The 23,239-nt window shown below is 44.3% G+C and overlaps 1 protein-coding gene across 2 annotated transcripts in view; it reads left to right on the forward strand.

Annotated features, from left to right (window-relative positions):
- The window catches only part of MCTP2 (multiple C2 and transmembrane domain containing 2), a 161,103-nt gene that overhangs the window by 63,188 nt on the left and 74,676 nt on the right, over positions 1-23,239 (forward strand). For both annotated transcript variants that reach the window (XM_055002760.1, XM_055002761.1), the window contains 6 exons: positions 5,051-5,215; positions 6,996-7,126; positions 15,042-15,228; positions 16,866-16,959; positions 18,571-18,673; positions 21,161-21,263. In XM_055002760.1, the coding sequence (XP_054858735.1) occupies positions 5,051-5,215; positions 6,996-7,126; positions 15,042-15,228; positions 16,866-16,959; positions 18,571-18,673; positions 21,161-21,263 (783 nt within the window). The remainder of the gene's footprint in view (positions 1-5,050; positions 5,216-6,995; positions 7,127-15,041; positions 15,229-16,865; positions 16,960-18,570; positions 18,674-21,160; positions 21,264-23,239) is intronic.

A 23,239-nucleotide genomic window follows, 5' to 3' on the forward strand; every position in this document is an offset into this window, starting at 1 on the left:
TTATTTTTGATTGTTCTCTTTTCCTAGTCTTGTAAGATGAATGCCCCATTTTGGACCCCTATATTGTATCCAGAGCCCACACACTTTATGAATCTCGTAGTGGTGGAGGTGTTAAAGAAACCTCCAAAAAACCCCACCCCAGCCATACAAATAAACTGTGGAGGTTGCTTTGAGCATGCCATCAAGTGCTGTGGGAGCGGGGAACAACCCTTTGTGGTGAAGGAATGAAACAGCAGTAAGGTTTTTAAAAAGCAGTGATGGATTCCTAGAGAGACTACTTGCTGTTGCAGAAGCCCCTAGATTACCATCAAGGTATTGGTTGATGAAGCCGAAGTTGGTTCCCAGTTCTTTATTCGCATTTCCTAGTTCCTTATTCACAAAGCCAAACACAAATATTAGGGGAAATTGAAAAGCTCTGCACTCCAAAATAAAGTTTGTAGGGGCACATATACCCCTCCATATTCAGCAGACTCAGGGCGAAGCTACAAGTGACGAATGACACTTGAACGGCAAGTGTATTTCTCCATGTTCACTTGCACTCCACTCAATTCACTTGCCGTTCAAGTGCCATTCGTCACTTGTAGCTTGGCCTCGGACCTACACTGGGTCATCCTACAAAGCCCAGTTCTTGAGTTAACAGCAGCTGCCCACCTTTCTGTTTATTGATTTGTTCTGGGGGCTTTGTAGGATGACTGTGAGCCAAGCTACAAGTGACGAATTACACTTGCCTGGCAAGTGAACAGACTCAGGGCCAAGCTACACATGACGAATGACACTTGAACGGCAAGTGGATTGAGTGGAGGGCAAGTGAACAGGGAGAAATACACTTGCCATTCAAGTGTCATTCGTCACTTGTAGCTTGGCCCTCATGTGTATTCCTCCCTGTTCACTTGCGCTCCACTTGATCAAGTGGAGTGCAAATGAACGGCAAGTGAACAGGTAGGAATACACGTGAGTCTGTTCACTTGCCAAGCAAGTGTAATTCGTCACTTGTAGCTTGGCTCCTAGTGTAGGTCCACTTAGAGGGCTAAGTCTGCTGAATATGGAGGGGTATGCTATATCCCCCTACAAACTTTATTTGGGGGTGCAGAGATTTTCAGTTTCCCTTAATATTTGTGTTTGGCTTTCCGAATAAGGAACTAGGAACTACAAATAAGGAACTGGGGGAACCAACTTCAGCTTCGTTATTGGTTGCTCAAATGAAAACAAAATCAGACAATGGAAATGTCTGAAACAGCCTAAGCTGAGCCCTGTGCAAGGGGCTTGCTGTAAGATTTGGCACTGGGGTCCAAGCAACAGCCAGACCAGTGCCACCGGCTTGGAGGCAGGTGACTAATCGGTTAGGATGGAGGATGATCAGCTGCTTAGGTTATGTTGGCCTTCTAAATCTTTTAGATAGTCAGAGATGGCTAAATGCAAGTCGTAAGTCAGCAAAGTGGCCTGCAATGAGCCAATGTGGTGCAGGGGTAGAGTGCTGGACTTAGACCGGGGATATCTGGGTTCAGATCTCCCCTCCTCCATGAAAGTTGTTTGGAGAGAGCCAGTCTGCTGTAGTGGTTAAGAGTGGCAGGACTCTAATCTGGAGAGGCAGGTTTGATTCCCCACTCCTCTGCTTGAAGCCAGCTGGGTGACCTTGGGTCAGTCACAGCTCTCTCGGAGCTCTCTCGGCCCCACCCCAGGGCCGGATCAAGGGGAGGCAGGGGGTAGTCTGCCCCTGGTGCCGCCAGGGAGGGGGTGCCGGGAGCAGTTGCCAGCTGCTGGGAGCGTGTGAGCGGCAGCACGGGCAGCCTCCCATCCCCCCCTGCTCTGCCTTTCGCCTGCTCCGCAGGACAGGGGGCAGCCCACTTGCCGCAGCCCACTTGCCGTGCACCCCCTGTCCTGCAGGGCAGGCAAAAGGCAGTGCAGGGGGCTGCGAGGACGCCCACGCCATTTGCCTGTCCTGCAGGGAGGCGAATGGGGCGAGTGGCTTCCCAGCCCTGCACGCTGCCTCTGCCGGTGCACCACGAGGGCAGCACTCTCCGCCCTGTGTGATGACGTCACATAAGTGACGTCATCACGCAGCGCTGGGAGCACACACACGAGGGGTTGGACTAGGGTTGCCCTGGGCACCGGTAACCCTAGATCCGGCCCTGCCCCACCCTCATCACAGGTTGATTGTTGTGAGTATAATAACAACACACTTTGCAAACCGCTCTGAATGGGCATTAAGTTGTCCTGAAGGGCAGTATATAAATCGAATGTTGTTGGGTAATCTGAGGGCCAAGCTACACATGACGAATGACACTTGAACAGCAAGTGTATTTCTCCCTGTTCACTTGCCCTCCACTCAATCCACTTGCCGTTCAAGTGTCATTCGTCATGTGTAGCTTGGCCCTGAGGCAGTCGTCATCTTTCAGTCTCTTCTATTTCACAGAATGGCTGCATGTGTGTGGTGGGGGCAGTAAAGACTGGGTTTTTTGTAAGAATGACAAGAGAGTCAGTTGTGCAGAAATGTCCTGTCCTGGAATAGCTGGTAGGAAGGACTCTGAGCAGCACATGGCCCTCACAACAACAATATTAAAAACAACAACATTTGATTTATATACTGCCATTCAGGACAACTTAACTGCCCACTCAGAGCGGTTTACAAAGTGTGTTATTGTTATCCTCAAAGTTGACTTGAATAAGGGGGGCTGAGTGTGCATATGACTGAAAAAAAAGTTTTGAAGAAATGTTTTGAGTATGTGAGTCTGTTTTGGGGAGGAAGATTATGTAGCAAATTAAAAGTTGGCTTTGCGATCTCCAGAGGAGAGAGCACCTAATATTTTATTGGGGGGGGGGGGAGTTACCTCCTCTCAAAGTCTAGAGTAAACTTAATATGAATAGTTAACAGTGTATTGTTTCTTAACCTGCCTCAACTATCTCTTCTCCCCCATCAGCAAAAGAAAAAAAGGAAAAAAAAAGAAAGTAAGGGAGACCAGGCTGGGATGGGGTGGGGGGTGGGGGGGGAGGAGAGACCACTTTGGATTTAAACGCAGCAAGCACTGCACATCAAACACGGCTGCGCCATGCACTAAAATGTTCAAAGTACGGTGGAGATAGATAAAGGCCTTTGATGGGAAGTGGATATTTCCCAGGGACATTACAAGCAATAATCCAGATGTTCTCCTGTAATGCAACGAGTGTCCGTGGATAGAATGGGAGCTCCCAGCCAAGTGCGGCCTGCTGTAGGTTTTGGCCTCTCCTCTCCCATGCTGTTCTGCCATATGGAAGCAATCTCCCAGCCCCTTTTAATGGCCAGCCTTAGATTCCATTTTCAGAGGCCTCACAGAGCTAAAGCGGGTCTGTTTTATGGACAAGTTAGAAAGAAGCTTGTCCAAGACAAACATCCAATTTGAAAAAATTAGGACATACCAAGCCACAAAATTATTTTAGAGCATATTTCACGGAAGCATGGCCATTTTTCTTCGGCAATTGGCAGATTGTAGGCTTGGCCTTTGATCCCTCGCGGACATTACTCCCTTTTTAAAAAAAAAGAAAGAAAGAAAGAAAATGGAATTTGAAATAGTTTGCTGCTTTTAGGAAGGAATAGATCTGCTGAGGCTTTGAAGTGCATTCATGGGAACGGTCTTGTTTTAGCTTTTTAAGGGCTGTGACTCTCACACACATGCACACTCACACTCACACACACACACACACACACAACCCCTCTCTGCATCGGGTTTTATGAATTAGAATCTCATTTTCTTTTTTGAGGCATGACTTCAATAGTGTGGTTGTCGATGTAACTTTGTGACTGTGTGCAAATGCAAGTAGGATTTTAAAAACTTATAGTTGCTCTTTACTAACACTGCCCCCCCCCCAATTCGGCTTTGTGTGAGAGAAACACAAAGCCAAATTATACATGAGAGAAGGAGCAAGTGTGTATGATATGACAGCTACTTCCCTACTGGAGAAGTCACACAACACAGGGATAAAACATCCACAGAAAAGATCAGTCTCTATTCTGAGCTCTTCGTCAGATCTTTTTCTCGGACGACTAACTAGTTACTTTCATGCACCTGGCTCGATAGATCTATAGACATGAGCTCAATCCATTGGGAAACATTGCATTTCAAGAGGTCTGAAAGGGTTGTCTCTGGCCTTAGATACCAGCATGCATGCACAGCAAGTTGTGTGGTGCTGTAGTAATGGAGGTGTCGGTTGTATCAGTATGGGGAAGGGGAATTTTGGTTTTGGTGTGATTATATTTCCCACTAAACTAAGAGTTGGTCTCCTTCTAGGATAATTCCATCTCTGCGTGTTCTCTGAGATCTGATACATACCTCTGTATAATAGAAAATAATCCAGTAGCATTTCTATTTTGCTACTACTGTTTTGCTACTATAGACTAACACGGCTAACTCCTCTGGATACCTCTATATGTAGCTCTTGATGTGGGGATGTGAGAGGCCACAACTGTCTCTGGGAGAAAGCAGTGAAGAGTAGTGGTTAAAGTATCAGACTAGGATTTGGGAGACTCAAGTTTGAATTCCTACTGTACCATGGAAGTATCTTGGAGATTTGGAAGTGGGGGTCTGGGGTGGGCAGGGTTTGGGGAAGTGAGGATGTCAGTGGGGTATAATGCCATAGAGTTCATCTTTCAGAGCAGCTGTTTTCTTCAGGGGAAGTAATCTCTGTTGTCTGAAGATCAGATGTAATTCCAGGAGATCTGCAGGCCTCACCTGAGGTTGGCAACCCATTGCTGCGTGACCTTGGGACAGTCCCAAATCCTCAACCTAGCCTACCTCACAGAGTTGGTGTGAGATTGAAGCGAAGGAGGCGAGAACAATGTAACCCACTTTGGCTCCCCATTGGGAAGAAAGGCAGGGTATAAAGTATGTCAGCAAGATAAAAAATGTACAACTGGGAGATCTCCAGGCCTCACCTAGAGGTTGGCAACCCTAGTATCATCCATGGGAAGCAAGAGATGTTGGCTATCTGGATTTCAGGGGTGCGATAATAGTCTCTTAAACTGAGCAGTACTGATGCCTGCTAAGAAATTATCAAAATGTCTTGTCTTGCTATTTAGGCAAGCTTCATGCGGCCGGCCCGACTGGCGGATTCTTTACAAAAAAACCAGCTGTGGAATGGAACCGTCACCGTTGCCTTGTTGGAAGGGAAGAAGATCCCTGGAGGGAGCATGACGCAAATGTTTGTTTGGTTGAGAATGGGAGATCAAAAGTATAAGAGTAAGGTGAGTGGCGGTGTTGACGGGATGTGTGTCGTGCACTTGAGGCATGTCTTTTTGAGCTGAAGGTCCTGCAGACAAATGCAAACGTGAAGCTGTCTGGTATTGAATCAAACCCTGGGTCCATCAAGGTCAATACTGTCAGCGGCTCTCCCGGGAAGAGGTCTTTCACATCACCTACTGCCCGGCCCTTCTAACTGGAGACATTGGGGATCGAACCTGGGACCTTCTGCATGCAAAGCAGAGGCTCTACTTCTGAGCCACAGCCCTTCCCCAAAGAAAATGTGAAAACTGCACACATGAAGCTGCCTTAGACTGAATGAGAGCATTGGTCCAGATAATGTGTTCTGTTTAGAGTCGTAATGTGCAGCAATGGGTTTGCAATACATAGTGAGGGGAAGTATTCTGCAAACAGCTTACAAACAGCAGTATCTGAAGAAGTGAGCTGTGGCTCACAAAAGCTCATACACGACCATCAGTCTTGTTAGTCTTAGAGGTGCTATTGCCCTGACCTAGATAGTCCAGGTGAGCCTGATCTCATCAGATCTCAGAAGCTAAGCAGGGCCGGCCTTGGTTAGCAATTGGATGGGAGACCTCCAAGGAAGACCAGGGCTGCAGAGGCAAGGAATAGCAAACTGCCCCTGTTAGTCTCTTGCCATGAAAACCCCAACAGGGCTTGCCATATGTCAACTCTGACTTGAGAGCTCTCAGCACCACCATCATAGGTGCTACTGGACTCTTGCTCTTTTCCACTGCTACAGACACACACAGCTACCCATCTTGAGCTTGCAAACAAATTTATTTGTAAACAATTGCTTTGTCAGACAGTCCCATCATCAAGCTACCCCACAACCTATCTAGTCCATATACATATTTTTACTCCGTCAGTTCGGCTGCTGAATTTTCTGGGGGTGGTGGTGGGGAAATTAACACGTTAACATGCTCAGTTGTCAATGTTGTGTGCAGATGATGAACAGTAAAGCCAGTGGTGAAATACACACATTCGGCAGGCACAGACAATCCTAGAAAGCCCAGGGCTTGCATTTGCTTGCTTTTCAAGCCTTGGGAACTATTTAAACATTTACAGCAATGAATAAAAGGCAAATGGATCCATCACTGATTTTTTTCCCATCCTTGTCAAGAGCCAAACTGCAAGACATATGGGAGATCAGAAGAACCCGGGAATTCCCCAACAGTTATATTTCATTAAAGTTTGAGAAATCCATTCACTGCTCTCCTGCATAGCATGCATTCCTTGAATCCAGTGTGGTATAGTGTTTAGAGTGTCAGACTAGGATCTGAGAGACCCAGGTTCAAATCCCCCATCATGTCATAAACGCTGGCTGGGAGACCTTGGGCCAGTCACACACTCTCAGCCTGACCTACCTCACAGGGTTGTCGTGAGGATAAAATGGAGGAGAGGACAATGATGTCAGCCTCTTTGTGTCCCCGCTGCAGAGAAAGATGGGGTAGAAACGAAGTCAATAAACCTGTAGCAACCTATCCTTTTGCATGGAGGAACTGAATTTCCTGAATGCATCCTTTTGCATTGCAACCGAGCACTCGGAATCAGGGCCAATTTACTTGTCTTTTGTATTTCAAAGACGTGAACTTTTGAGCACAGAATTTGGGCGGGGGGGTCCTCTTTTTGGCTTCCGGGATGCAAAAGGGTCTGTTGTCTAAATCTCTGTTGTTGGATTTCTCTCTTTCATTGTAGATGATGTTTTTTGTATGAACGAGGCAACCTTTTAAAGAAAAATAAATCTTATAACTGCATGTTTTCTAGACACTGTGTAAGAGTGCAAATCCACAGTGGAGGGAACAGTTTGATTTTCACTACTTCTCTGACAGGAAGGATGTGTTGGAGATAGAAATCTGGGGAAAGGATAACAAAAAGCATGAAGAAGTTTTGGGATTGTAAGTTTTCCTCTTTTTTTGTTTTGTTTTACAGAAAGTACTTTGGAAAGTCTTTAATAATAAGTTGATGTGGAAAATGAAACATGCATTAATCTCTCTCAAGGGATGTCTATGCTGCAGACACTGTATCTGTTGTTTGTCTATCTGCTTAACCGTAGCTCTCTGTGAATGACCTGTCTGTATGTCGACTCACCAAGAGTATAAAGAAAAATGAACTGTATACTGTACACAGGTTGTACTTGCGTTCACAGCAACTTGTGAGGGCTTCTGTCCCAAGGTTATTTTCTGCCTGGATCTTCAGTTTGAGCAATGGTGGGATTACTTAGCATTCTATTTGATGCTATTTGGTGGGGAAACAATTAGAAAAGGATAGCTTTGCATAGCTCGCAGAAAAATTACTGTGTAAACACTGGAACCCACAAGTAAACAGCTGTGTTTGTACAGTGAAGTAAATGTGCATATCATTTTTAACCAGGTGTTCATTCTCTTCATAATGCCCCTGTATAAATCAATGGTACGGCCTCATTTGGAATACTGTGTACAATTCTGGTCACCGCGCCTCAAAAAGGATATTACAGCCCTAGAAAAAGTGCAGAAAGGGGCAACTAGAATGATTAAAGGGATGGAACACTTCCCCTGTGAAGAAAGGTTAAAGTGCTTGGGGCTCTTTAACTTGGAGAAACGATGACTTAGGGGTGACACGATAGAGGTTTACAAGATTATGCATGGGATAGAGAAGGTAGAGAAAGAAGTATTTTTCTCCCTTTCTCACAATACAAGAACTCGTGGTGGGCGCTCAATGAAATTGCTGAACAGTCGGGTTAGAACGGATAAAAGGAAGTACTTCTTTACCCAAAAAGTGATTAACACATGGAATTCACTGCCACAGGAGGTGGTGGCAGCTTCAAGCATAGACAGCTTCAAGAGGGGACTGGATAAACGTAAGGAGCAGAGGTCCATCAGTGGCTATTAGTCACAAGATATAGATGGAACTCTCTATCTAGGGCAGTGATGCTCTGTATTCTTGGTGTTGGGGGGGGGCAATCAGTGGGAGGGCTTCTGGTGTCCCTTCCCCACTGACAGACCTCCTGATGACACCTGGTTTTTTGGCCACTGTGTAACACAGAGTGTTGGACTGGATGGGCTCCTACAACCTTTATTTTGGGGTGCAGAGCTTTTCAATTTCCCCCAATATTTGTCTTTGGTTTTGCAAATAAGGAACTAGGAAATGCGAAAGGAACTGGGAACCAATTTCTGCCTCATCTAATAAACAGTGACTTTTCGGACAGATAATGACCGGCATTGAGAACAATCGACTCTTTATCTTTTAAAAAAAGTTGCAGCAAAATAAACTGTAGTGGCTGGCAGGCTCAGAGGCTGGGACTTGGAGGTCCACAAGACCTCCAAGTTTGGTGTAGCCAGTTTGGTGCAGTGAGTGCAGGACTCTAATCTGGAGAGCCGGGTTTGATTCCCCACTCCTCTGCTTGAAGCCAGCTGGGTGATCTTGGGCTAGTCACAGCTCTCTCAGAGCTCTCTCAGCCCCACCCACCTCACAGGGTGTTTTGTTGTGGGGATAATAATAACATACTTTGTAAACCAGTCTGAGTGGGCATTAAGTTGTCCTGAAGGGCAGTATGTAAATCGGATGTTGTTGTTATTATTAAGATGTGCGTGTGAGAGTGAAATGAATGATGATTGAGCAGGAATATTCTCTCTGACCCACCACTCTAGTATACTATTCCCTTTTTAAGAGGTTTGGTCAAGCCAGTCCCCACACCTGCGCTCTGTTTACCTGTCCCCTCCTTAATTTAATTGCCCTCAAAATTACTTGGCCATGAGGATGCTCAGTGCTTGTCAGGTTGATAATTGGGGTGAACAATATTCTTTTTTCATTCCAGGGGAGGACAAATATTTGGTACTCCCTCCTCCCTGTGCGTTGATATTTTTGTGAACTATTGTAGTTCTCTGCTGGTTTTATAGATTTGTTTGTACTGTGTAGCTGTTGGCTTTTATTTGCAATTTATGTGGCATTTAGACATAAAATGCATGCCATTTATAAGTATAACAATATAACACCAGTCTCTTTGGAAAATGTACACATCTTATGTGCAAAATTTGTTTTCGGAGAAGCAACAGCAAAGAACTCCTAGGTGTGATTTGCCCAAAGGAGAAGTGGTCTTGAAACAGGAATTTTGGGGTCAAAGTAGATGGGATGAGAAATGCTAATTAATTCCTATTTAATCCGTAAACTGTTTTTCCCCATGCAGAATACCTCTTCTCCTTGACTTTGAGGCCCTATTTCACTAATTCATTTATTAAAACCTTTATATACTGCCTTTCCCCATGGCTGAGGGCAGAAAGCAGCATGTAGTTAAAACACTGAAGAAAGTAAAGCCCCCAATTCCCCCACTAACCAAATCAAACACCTGCAGTCTACCTTCTGCTGAGCGCTCAAGTGAACAAACAGCCTAACAACACCTCTTAAAACTTTCCAACGCAGCCCCCCTCCATCTCCTAGGGGAGCCCATTCCGTAGGTGGGAGAAACCACAGAAAAATCATGGGGGTCCATCAATGCCAGGTAGGCCATCTTTGGTGAGGTATAGGGATGTTAGTCCCCCATTGGGATTGGTGGATCACCAGCTCACACTCTCCACCCCCTGCCCCCGCTTACCTGGCCGGCGTGGGGGGGAACATGCCTCCTGGTCTAATTCAGCCCCTTGGGGAGCGCAGGAATGCTCCCAGGGTGGCATGTGACCCACGTGATGACATCACTTCCCAGAAGTGACATAGTGTGTGACAGGGAAAACTTTAAGGTAGGTTCTGGTCCTCAGATCTCCCACCGGGGGTGTCGGGGGACTTGGCAACCCTAGTGAGGTAGCACCAAGAAGGCAGTAAGTCAAAGACCTTAATTGATGCATGGGGGGCATATAGTGAGAAACAGTCCTTTAGAAATGTGGATTTTCTTTTGCCCTACGTTTTCATTGTATACATTGCCCTCATGTGGTTTATAAAATCCAGGGAAGATTATAGCAAATCAGTATGTGTTATGTTACGAGATCCTGCTGTCAGTGTTCACAAACATGATTGTGGTAAACAGAGAATACACGCCAAGTGCTAGGGGAGAAATCAAAGTGTTTTCAAGCTAGAGATTTATTTCCAGGTGAAACAAACAAAAATGCAAATGACTGAGGGTTTTTTAGAAAATGTTAAACAAACAAAGCAAAAACTGATTTGCACATCCCAGCGAGGTGTTTATAATGACAAGTGATGACTTTGCTCACTTAATATACATTTGTGATGCCAAACCATGTTCCGAAATCCTGAGCAAAATACGTTTGCTGACAATGATCAAAGTGCCGGAGAAATATTACCACAGTAAGCCATCCCCGTAAGACAGGGCAGTATGATCGTTGTCGGATTGTATATAGTCGAACCGGCTTGCCTAAGACCACCTGGGTATATTCCGCATAGGCTATCTGCCTCATGTTCAATGCTTCCTGGGGATCCCCCCCCCCCTGGTTCCCACAAAGTGTTGTGGTACATTTGTACTCCTCCAGGGACTTCCCTTTTATTCCTCCCATCAATCTCAAACCGGCTTTGCTCCAAAGTTTTGGGAAACATCATAGTAAAGTCTAGGTGGCTGCTCTGTGAGTGGGAAAATTTGGATTTTCCGGGCCACATGGCAGCCTTTTCCCCTTACCCTGTCACCATGGCAACCATTTCCTTCCCTTGCCACCAGGGGGCGTTTTATTTTTTTAAAAAATCACACTAGAATATCACTGTATCAATATACCATTGAATCAATAGGTAGAACAATTTCTCTGAATTCCCAGCTTTCATTTTTTTTTTAAAAAAAGGTTAAGTCTCTAGCCCCTTCCTTTGCAGAGATATAAGGGAAAAGGCATATCTCCACAAAGGAAAGGGCGAGAGACTTACTTTTTATAATCTGTATAATCTACACATTTTTGCTATTGAGTATTTGTTTTATTTAGGGCTGCCAATCCCCCACTTGGGGTGGGGGATCCCCTGTTCCCACCTACTCCCCAACCCCACTTGCCTGGTCAGCAGGGGGGCATGCCACTTGGAGCACCCCCTGGCAGTGCGGCGTACCCCTGGGTAGCATAGTACGCCCCCACACTCCGCTGAGGCACACTCCCGTGCCCTGCAACAAACCCGTTTCGGGGTGAATCAGGCTCACGGGAGGGCTATTCAGCCCTTTGGCAAGCACGAGAGCACATGGCAGGCTGCCCTTTGACCTGCATGATGACATCACTTCCCGGAAGTGATGTCATCACGCATACCAGGAGTGCATGCATGCTATGTGCACATGTGACAATAGACATCAAAGAGCGCGGAGGGTGTGTGCCAAGTTCCCAGTCCCCCGCTGGGGAACTCAAGGAACCTAGGAACCCTAGTTTTATTCCATGAAGTACTAAAAATACTATATTCTACCCCATGAGTTTATTAGGAACATGGTGGATAAGGGTTTTTGGAGCGATATAGCCCTTCATGACAATTATGAACAAACATAAACCCCCCCCACACACAAAAAAAAAACCTGTGAGACATTTTTGCCCCTAGATTCATAGGGAATTTGGTTTGGGATGGAAATATACCTCAAGAGCAATTTTTCAAAGCAGACAACTTGAGGGTTAAAGAGAAATTAGCTGTCTTGTTCCGTGTATTACTCAAGAAAGAGGCCCTTCATTCCTTTGCCTTAATTCTTAGAAAAACAAATACTTTGAACAAATTGCAAATGGATCGCTTAATCCTCCCCCCATCCTCTACTGGCAACTTTGTTTCTCCCTGAACCGAGCTTAGTTTAAATATTTGGGGGAGAGTTGCTTTATGCCCACACATATACCCCCTTCCAAACCAGGCTATTTAGAAATGGAAAGCTTGCAATGTGTTGCAGATGGGTGCCAAACTTCCAGTTGTAGAATTGGCAATCAGGAGAGAATGGATGATCCATTTACTTAGTAAGAATCCACCTGGGGGACCATTGAGGAATCTTTTTCTTTTTTTTTACTATTAAGGGAACACCTTAAGAAGTTTTTGTTTAAATAGCAGCTTGTCGACAGGCCTTAAGCCCTGAAAACCCATTCCATATTGTGTGCCTTTCCCGTCTATGTTCAGAAACTTGATCCCTTTGCATATCACAACAGCAGGATTCTCCCCCCTGGTCTTTTTTTTAAGCTTCACCTGCAAACGTTTGCTCAGAGTTCTCCTTAAGAGCCCAGATTGTCAGAGCTGCTTGAAAGTTGCGTTCCATTTATTCCCAAATAAAAGACATTGAAATGACCCCAGGTCTTTTCACAGGTACAACCCCTCCCTCCTCAATCTTTGAAATAAAAATGCTTCGGGAAATATTCTTGAGACTTGGGCTGCTAGACCTTCCAGTAGAGCAGGAGGTCTTCCACTGTCAATCCTTTGTTACCACTGCTGCTCAGAGCTGTGGGAGGAGAAATTTTTAAAAACCGTTGACGTCACTGATGCTGTCACTTCTGGGGAAAACTGCAGTTTTACCATAGAGTTTCCAATAATTCCTAGTGCTACCCTACATCACTTTCAAGTTTTCATTGGAAGTGACAGCAATGTTGGTGATGTTGCATACCTCCCCACCTCCCCATCTCCAACCTTGCTATTGCTTGCTAGGCTGGCTTCACAACCATACTTGAGATTCAGGGGAAAAAAGTCCAAGGGTGTTTTGGATAATGTGATAAGAGACAAGAAGTTCCAGGAGATTTGTTGCAAAAACACAACTGAACAGGAAATCTTTATGAGTTTCAGGCTGTAACTTTTCCTTGGGGCAGTGGAGCGGAGCCCTCAAAATACTCAGAAAGGTCTGTGGCCTGTAGCACATCTGGATTTTGCCATCCCTGAAGATGAATTGTTCCATCACCTTCTGGAACTTGTTTTACACGCTTTTAAGACCCAACTGGATGTGATGAGGGAAGCTTGTGTTTCACTTTTGACTCTCTTTCCCCCACCCAAAAGGATTGCAATTTGCTTTTGAGCAAGTTCTCCCAGCGATTAAAAATAAATAAAAATGTATAGTTATGTCTGAAAATCAAGTTTTGGGCACCGTAATAACCAGCCATCACATTTAGATCTCTAATTAAATATCAGAGGCCTAAATAAGCAAAAAAGCGTTCAAAGCCTTTTAAAAAAAGATTAGCATTCGGTAGGCAACTGACTGTATTGGCCTCAAAGTACGCTGAAAGTAATATAGCTAATATTAGCGTAGATGTTAGTGAACTAGAAGGAGCATCTGGAATCGTGTTGCCAGCCTCCAAGGGGACTATAGAGATCAGTTCCGCTGAAGGAAATAGCAGCTTCAATGGGCTCACAGTGTGGCATCACATCCCTTCTGAACTCCCTTCTTTCCTTTACCATCAAGCTGTGTTCCTTCTAGCCTAGAAACAGGCAAGGTTGATGGATCAGCTCAGGATGGTATGATATGCCCTTGGACACAACTTCTATTTGTTCTTCTAGAAAGCGGTCTGGATCAGAGAAGGGCACGAAGTGGGAAAATTCTGAACCATGCGGTTTGTGGTTCGTCTTGTTTCATGAACATACCCCAGTTTGTGAACCAGTTCATTTGGTTTTTGAAAATGACACTTCCAGGACAGCAGAAGGTCTCCATAGAGCCCATCCCTCCCCCATTGCCTAGGAAACTGATTGATCGATGCCAGGCTGTCTGCAGTGACAAACCGAAATCTGAACCAAATGAACTCGGCTAAAATTCGTCACGGTTCGTGAGAAATGAGTGAACCACGAACCAGACTGGTTCGTGACAAACTTCGGTTCATATTTCGGTTCATGCTTGCCTCTAGTCTGGATCCAAGAGTGCCTCCTCAACTACAAACTTAAATCTTTTTGAAAGAACATTAACTACATTCATAACAGGCTTAGTCTTCCTTGGAGGAAGGGTGGAATACAAAGGGATCAGCGAATGCTGACATTCTGTAGTGTTATGACATGTAAAGTTATGCTCCAGTAAACTAGATGGAACCAATTAGTGCATGCTAGAATCCTCTGCGTGGATGTACCACTTATTGGAATGCATGTGGGCAGAGCTGTTGGGCATCTTGATGAAGATTCCCTCTGGGGCATTCCTTGTGCCACTAAACCAAGCATCACATTTGTCTGTAGAGACTAGAGATATGCATGAACTGTGAAAAAAATGAAACATGCAATTTGTGACTTACCGTGTTTCATCAACCACGAACCACAAACTTTCATGAATCTGCCACAGTTCGCAAACCGGTTCATTTGGTTTGTGAAAACGTCACTTCCGGGTCAGCAGAAGGTCTGCAGAAAGCCCATCCCCCGTTGCCTAGGAAACTGATTGATTGGCACCAGGCTGTCTGCAGTGACGAACTGAAAAATGAACAAAATGAACTGGCCTAAAGTGCATGGTGGTTTGTCAAAATGGGGTCTGACGAATAGTTGGTTCACAAACCACGAACCGGCCCAGTTTGTGCTGAACTTTGTTTCGTGCTTCGGTTCATGCCCATCTCTAGTAGAGACTGCATCACTTGCCCAACTCCATGCCCTTTACCCCGGTGACAAAACGCTTGTAGTTTTTTCTTGTTCTGGAGGCTCTGCACAAGGGAGGAGAAGGAATTGTCTATTTGACGATTTAACATGATGGGAAACATTGACCATTACACAGGATGGGAAATTGACCATTTCTAAAGAAGAGGTTCACCTGCATACCTTTGGAGATGGCGCAGTAGTGCATTGGGAGGTAGCACATGCACACTTGAGCATTCTTCTCCAGTTTGCCCTAACAGACTGTAAAACACTTTGAACATCATGGGAAGCACATCAGTAATCCAATGGTTTCTTTGTATGCTTGAGTCAGCTGAGATGAACTAACTTAATCTGCTTTGCCTTGTTTTGGGTTAGGTGTAAAGTGGATATCAGTGCACTGCCTGGCAAGCGAGCAAACCACTTGGAATTGCCGCTGGAAAAACAGCCGGGGTGTCTGCTGGTGGTGATCTCTGTTGCTCCCTGCTCAGGAGTTTCTATCTCAGATCTGTGCATTTGCCCTCTGGGAGACCCCAATGAAAGGAAGCAGATTTCTCACCGCTATGTGAGTTTGGATGCTCGTTTTCTTTCTTCCTTTCTTTTTCTTATTTATTGAAAATGGGAGGGGGAAAGAGGCCAGAAAATGACTCTGAAGCTCAGCTCCTAATTGCTTGTCTGTTAATGGGGGAAGAAAATATATCACCCACTAAATATTGTGGCTAGTGTGATTAATCAATTGTCTGTACAGTTAGTCTGCAGCCATATGGGCAGTTTACATTTGACAGTTCTTAAAATAATAATTTCCCCTGGAGTCTTTTTTTATTTTAGAGAGAGATCGTTCTTCATCTTTTACCCCAAATTTGTTTCAACTTTTGTTTTGTCTTCTTGAATGTTGTCTTGTTATCAAATCCGGTTTAGCTATCACTAGGACTTTCCAAGTAGTGAAATCAAGTTCATATGAGAGAGGCTGAGTGGTGTAGTGGTTATTACAATCTGGAAGACCCAGATTCGAATCCCCACTCTGTTGTGGAAGCTTGTTGAGTGGTCTTGGGCTAGTCACACACTCTCAGTCTAACTTACATCACAGAGTTGTTGTGAGAATAACACTGGAGAAGGGAGAATGTTGGGTCCCCACTTTGGGTCTCTGGAGAGAAAAGTGGAGTACAAATAAAGTAAGTTTATAAATACAACCAGTGGAGGAATTTGCCATTTTTAGTGCAGAAACGAACGTCACATTTCCTCCATTGATGGAGGAGGAATCATCCTGAATGGAAAAAGAAGAGTTCAGTTGGGGTTTTCTTCTGACATGCTATCTTTCTCTGTGCAGAGAGGAGCATCCAAACATACAGCCTCATCGTTGCTCCTCTCATCAACACAATTCAGGAAAATTTGATTGTGTGAATTTTAGTTAAAATCTGGAATGGGAGCAACTGGAGAAGGGAGTACCAGTGGTTCATGAGTAAGAGGGTTTGGGTTTGTACTTTTCCCAGGCAGAGCATCTTTCCAAATGCATTCATCTCTAGAGATGGGCATGAATCGAAATACAAACCAAAGTTTGGCATGAACTGGGCCGGTTCGTGGTTCGCGAACCAGTGGTTCATCAGAGCTTATTTCTGATGAACCACCACGAACTTTAGTCTGGTTCATTTGGTTCGTTTTTGGTTCTTCACTGCAGAGAGCCTGGTCCAGATCAATCATTTTCACAAACAAAACAACATTTTCACAAACCAAACGAACCAGTTCACGAACCGGGGCAGGTTCATGAAAATTTGTAGTTTGTGAAACATGACGAACCACAAACTGCATGGTTCATTTTTTTCCTGGTTCATGCCCATCTCTATTAATCTCCAAAGCAGTTTTACTGATTTCAGTGGAGCATTTTTGAGCATACATTTTTGAGCATAATGTGTGATGAGGTGGGGACCACAAGTAGGTACAGGTTAGTGGATTTATGTATGTGGATACTACAGATAAGAAATAGTAAATGCTAGAGTCACAAGCCAGAATGCAAATGGGCAGTTATATTGTTGCCACTGGAAAATAAATTAGTCGTATTTTCTAATTTTAGGGACAGTAAGTCTCCTTGGCTACATGGAAGGAGATAGAGAAAATAGTAGAATTGGTGGTAGCTTCCTTATTAAACTGGTCCTAAAGTCAAGAATTTAAAATATTTTTCTCCTTCAAATATTCTTTTTCCCTCAGAGTGTCTGGAACTCTTTCCAAAATGTCAAGGATATTGGATTCTTGCAAGTCAAACTTTTAAAAGCTGTTGATCTCTTAGCAGCAGATTTTTCAGGTATGAAATATTGATGCCGTAAATGTGTCTCTTTTTTGAGTGTCTTACAGCTGAAGTCCCAGTTGGCTGATTCCAATTGGAATGAGGACAGATTTGTACTTTTTTCAAGCAGCAGAAAGATACACAGAGGAAGCTTCTTGGTACAAAGTCTGGCCGTTGGCCTATCGGACTGGCAATAACTGTCAGGTCTCGGACAGAGAAGGCTTATTTAAGAGCCAAACTTAAGATGCTGCTTCTAACTTGTGGCTGCAATAGGATTTGAGATTACACGGCATCTGCACGTTCCCTTTCAGAACTCGATCCTGGTGTGCCACAGAAGCCTGATTCGAATCAGGATCATGACACAGAAGAAGGAGTATCTTCAGCCTTCTGCCGTGCGCCATTTTCCTAACCCAAAATGGACCCAGAGAGGTGTTACCTTGTTGGGGGGTTGTATGTGTAAATATTTAGTGGGCATGCAGCCACCTGAATGAAAAATAATACCCCACAAGGTTGTTTCAAGTTTGAAGAATGGCACCGGGGGGGGGGGGGAGGTTGATGCCTCCCCTCCGGCAGTATGAGCCGAATCTGAATTGGGCCTCTGTGGTGCCCCAGGATTGAGTTCCTACAGAGAATAGGCAGCTGCTGTGTAATGCAGGTCCTCATATTGACCAGGAGTTAGATGTAGCTTCTAATTTGGCTGTACCTAGAAAGCTGGAGAATCTGGTGTCTACTGATACTTGTAGCACTTCCTCATTTCTGTGTTCCTTTCTTTTAACAAAATAATTAGACTGGTTAGAAATCTTGTTTGCTTAAGTCTTTTATGCTCTTCTTTCGTCCGTGGATTGGCCAACAAGGAGCGCAGGCAAGAAGCCAGCCTACAGAGATGTAAGGAAGGAGACTGGGTTTGATGTGTCACACCTCTCTAGGAATCACCAGAAATGTTATGGTAAAAGCATAGAGTTCCCAGCGATTCCTAGAGAGGACGGATGCCACTTCTGGATTGTTCTCAGAAGTGATGTCACAGCATCGACCAGGCAGCCATTTTTAAAGAATTCTTCTCTCGCTGCTGCTTCAAGCAGTGCTGGGAAATGGGAGCTGGGGACAATTGCTGATCCCTACAAATGCAGAGTAGAATTAAAACTAGGGTCTGTTTCCCATGGTAATTGTTTTCTGAGGATTCTCCATTGCCGCCACTGATCCAACACAGTGGCACTGAGGCTTCCACATGGTGGATTCCCCTGTGTTTCCTCTGCCCCCAATTGCCACAAAAGACATTCCCCTCTATATTACTGGGAATGGGGCTTTTATGGAGTTTTTTCTAAAACAGTAATTGGCATACAAACGTTCCATTTTGAGACCTCCCAAAAGCCACCCTGTGACATGGTAGGGGAAGGGAGCGAATAGCTATGCTCTTTCCCACTTGCCTTCACAGAAGCCCTCTGTGCGCTAAGCAGAATTTAATCGAAAGGTTCTCCAGGATGCAGCCGTTGCAACTCAAGCAAAAATACATTTCTCAGTAGGGCTATGGAAGGATGGAAATGAGAAAGCATCCCAGCAATTTCCTGAAATGTTGCATTGTTTTTCCTCCCTTGATTATGTACTTTAAAAATACCTGGTTCCCTTTTGCAGGAAAAAGTGACCCCTTCTGTGTGCTAGAACTAGGGAATGGGCGACTACAGAGTTACACCGTTTACAAGAACCTCAATCCAGAGTGGAACCAGGTCTTCACTTTGTAAGTGGATTTGCTCCTGGAAATTGGGCTGCTCTTGAGTTTTAGGAATCACAGACTTTCTAGGGAAATAGGCCAAGGCCAAGGGAGACCAGTTATTGGGCTTTGGGGGAAAGGGGGAGAGGGAGATCTGGGCAGGGTTTAGAAAGTGGATATTTGTTTGTTATACTTTTATCCCACTTTTCCTTGTATTTCGAAGTAATTTACAAGAAAACAAAAGCCAACTAGAAACCCAGTGTATTAAAACAATAAACATTATTAAAACAAAGCCAGGAAAAAGTATGCCTAAACAATACAGCCCCAACTGTTTGATGGAATAGGCAACTATGATTTCTTCAGGCTTCTCTTTCAGGAAGGATGAGGTTACCATAGAATTTATTTATTTATTTGCATAAAGGTCCATGGCCCCAGTGAGGCCCGCCTGACATCGACCAGGGCCAGGGCCTTCTCGGTCCTGGCCCCAGTCTGGTGGAACGCTCTGTCCAATGAGACCAGGGCCTGGCAGGATTTGTTATCTTTCCGCTGGGCTTGCAAGACGAAGCTGTGCTGCCAGGCGTACGGGCAATGCTATGCGGTGCCTCCTGGCTGGTTGAGTACAGAACATGCCCTCCCTACTAGTAACACCCCCCATCTATTAAATATTCCCTGCTAGGATGCTCTGGAGATGGTAAAGGGTGGTCGGTTGGATTATTGTGCGGCTATGTATATGTATATATATTTTAATTATGTAATTTTGAATGTTTTACGGTTTTAAACTGTATTAACTGTTTAATGTAATTTTAAATTGTATGTCGGTTGTAATCCGCCCTGAGCCTGCTGGTGTGGGGAGGGTGGAATATAAATTGGATATAAATAAATAAAATAAAGAATTAAATAATTTATATCCCACCTCCTCTCCCCCTGCAGTAGGAGCCCACAGCAGCTTATATAATTCTCTTCTCCTTCATTTTATCCTGGCAACAACTGTGTGAGGCTGAGGGCCAGGCTACAAGTGACGAATGACACTTGAACGGCAAGTGTATTCCTCCCTGTCCACTTGCGCTCCACTCGATCCACTTGCCCTTCAAGCGTCATTCGTCACTTGTAGCCTGGCCCTGAGAGAGAATAGGTGGATCAAAATGACCCAGCAGCCTTCCATGGTAGAAGGGGGACTCGAACCTGGGTCTCTCCGATTCCTGTAGAACACTCTAACCACTATACTAGGCTGGAAACCATTTTTGCCTTGGTCTTCTCAAATCTTAACCTCCTTTAAGGAAGCAAAAAAAAACCCTTCACAAGTTTGTTGTGAGGATCTTAAGGTTTGCCTATATTCATGGGGGAGAGGTGATCCAAGAAGGAGGAGAGATCCAGAACATAAAAGGCTGTAAGGGACAAAACCTTCAAAGCCAGGAAGTTCTTTGTCCAATGCTCCATCTGTGCTGTCCCTCCATGGTGCGGCATCCCCACTCAGGTCAGGTTTTATATTTTGTCCTTTTCTAGCTCATCTGTGTGCCTCATTCTTAACACTTTCACACCCTTGTAGCTTGGCCCACTTACCCTGTGGGCCAAGCTACAAGTGACGAATGACACAGGTTGGACACTTGTCAGCTTCCCTCAAGTTTTGATGGGAAATGTAGGCATCCTGGTCTTGCAGCTTGGCTCTCTGCCTGCTGTCCAATGGACTTTTCAACTGTCACTTGTCCAACATTCCGCCAAGCTGCCTACATTTCCCGCCAAAACTTGAGGGAAGCTGACAAGGGTCCAACCTGTGTCAGGCGTCACTTGTAGTTTGGCCCACAAGCAGCTTCACAAGATATTATCTTGTGTGTTGTAGATCCAGAGGAGTTAGCCGTGTTAGTCTGTCGTAGCAAAATAGCAAAGAGTCCAGTAGCACCTTTAAGACTAACTAACTTTATTGTAGCACAAGCTTTCGAGAGCCACAGCTCTCTTCATCAGATGCGTGGAGGGTATGAAGAAACTGGCCAGAGATATTATTGCAGAGTGGAATATGCACAGCAGAGAAGGTAACAGATCGTTTACCTTTAGGTCAACAGGATGTAAGGATGCAGGAGCTAAATTAGGTATTCTTTATTTCATCTCCAATGTACCCTATTTTTCCCTATATGTAGTAAACCTTTATTTTAGAACCTAAAACACACATGTGCCTGTGATTCCTTATCAGCTGTGCATATTCCACTCTGCAACAATATCTCCTGCCAGTTTCTTCATACTCTCCATGCATCTAATGAAGAGAACTGTGGCTCTCGAAAGCTTTTGCTACAATAAAGTTGGTTAGTCTTAAAGGTGCTACTGGACTCTTTGCTATCTTGTATGTTGTGAATCCACACAACAAGGAAGCATGGCAAGAAATAGGGTTGGAAGAAGATGATGATGGAATGTGAGTTTTAATCTTCTCCGGTAATGGAGCAGTTAGTGAAAAGCTATCCTTGACTCTTTTTTTTTTTGTAGCATATTCCTAACCCCTTTCTGTCTGTAAATCTCTTTCCACAGCCCTGTTAAAGACATCCACGATGTTCTAGAAGTAACAGTGTTTGATGAAGACGGAGACAAGCCGCCGGACTTCCTAGGAAAAGTTGCCATTCCTTTGCTGTCTGTAAGTTTATCTTTGCTCCGTACATCATTCCTGCCTTGATGGTTTCATTGGGACATGCCTTCCTCTGGTCGTCTGGAGCAACTCGGGCAGAAAGAAAAACAGCCTTTTGTGATAGATGTGTCTCGGACAGTATTTATGGCTCTTCTTATGTTCCGAGAGAGGGGGATGTCTTTCAGTCAGACACTCTGATGAACAGAGAGATAACCCCTGGATGTATCTTTGGTTCATCTATACCTTAACTTTAGGAAACTAATTTTTTAATATCATGCCTTTTCCTTTCTTCTCTGTCTAGTTCATTCATTCTCCTGCACATTTTTCTGGGTTAGCAATATCAATTAGATCTCAAAGAGGTAGTCATGTTAGTCTGTTGGAGCAAAATAAAACTGAGGTCCAATGGCCCATTAAAGTCGAACAATATTTATTTCCATATGAACTGTTGTAAGTCACAGCTGTCTGTCACATACTTGAAGTAGAGACGTGTGATTTACAAAAGCTCATATGGAAATAAATGTTGTCAGTCTTTAAGGTGCCACTGGGCTTTTGCTTTATTTATCACTGTCAAATTGTAGCAATTAAAATTCATGGGTGGTTTTTTTTCTAGCCAGTATCAGTCCAACTCCTGGGTCATTTTTGTCAATTGGAGAGTGAAGACAGATGCAATATTTAAAAAGATGCAACAGTCATTTCATCCAATCACAAAGAAAGGATAGATTCTTCAAAGTGTAGTGGTTTTGAGTGATGGAATGAGATGGTGATCTTATCTTTCCCCTGTGCTTCGGGTAGGCTGGTCAGGATTTTTAGAATGATTGTTATCTATCTATCTATCTATCTATCTATCTATCTATCTATCTATCTATCTATCTATCTATCTATCTATCTATCTATCTATCTATCTATCTATCTATCTATCTATCTATCTATCTATCTATCTATCTATCTATCTATCTATCTATCTATCTATCTATCTATCTATCTATCTATCTATCTATCTATCTATCTATCTATCTATCTATCTATCTATCTAGCTAGCTAGCTAGCTAGCTAGCTAGCTAGCTAGCTATCTAGCTAGCTAGCTATTTATTTATGTTCCGCCGTTCTCACTGAGACTCAAGGCGGATTACATAGCGTGAGATTAGTACAGTCAGTGGCACGGACAAGGGCAGGCATTTCCATACAGCGTCGAGAACATTTCCATAAACAATGTCATAGGGTAAAGGAATACACATATCCGTTCATCCTACAGCCTATGGGGAAAGGGGGAAATAAAGCTTGCAAGCATTTTGAAAATAAGGTAGGGTGTGTTGGTAATGCTTCAAGTGCTGGCCAATCAGCCCAACATATATGTAAATGTTTCCCAACCATTTTTCTGTGGAGAAACCTCTAAATTAATTTTTCAGATCCCCAAGAACCCTACCTATGAAAACATTTACAGGCCAGAAAAAGTTGATGGCAGGGAAAGCAATTCAGTTACTGCTAAATTCGTAAAGAAAATATATTTGTAAAGAGTTGAGATATAGGTATATGCATATGTACATGTGTGTGTGGTGCCCTCAAGTCATAGTTGACTTATGGCGACCCCTGGTGGGGTTTTCATGGCCAAAGACTATCACAGGTGGTTTGTCATTTCCTGTCTCTGCAACCCTGGTCTTCGTTGGAGGTCTCCCATCCAATTACTAACCAAGGCTAACTCAACTTCTGAGATCTGATGAGATCAGGACACATATATATATAGAGGTGTGCAGTTTGGATCTGGCATTCAGGAAAAAACTGGATTTCTGCTGATCAGGTTTACCTGAATCAAATAAGAGAATCCTGGATCCGATCTGGGAACCCAAATCTAGACCTCCAGATAAATCTGGCTGACTCCTTCCAGGACTTCTCCCACTTTTTTTTTCCAAGAGGGGGAAGGGGAGGAGAGCAGAGGGAGTGAGGCAGAGGCAGGAGGGAGGAGGAGGGAGGAAGGGATGGGGGAATCA

Source organism: Eublepharis macularius, chromosome 18 (assembly GCF_028583425.1).
Source record: "Eublepharis macularius isolate TG4126 chromosome 18, MPM_Emac_v1.0, whole genome shotgun sequence".
Taxonomy (NCBI): domain Eukaryota; kingdom Metazoa; phylum Chordata; class Lepidosauria; order Squamata; family Eublepharidae; genus Eublepharis; species Eublepharis macularius.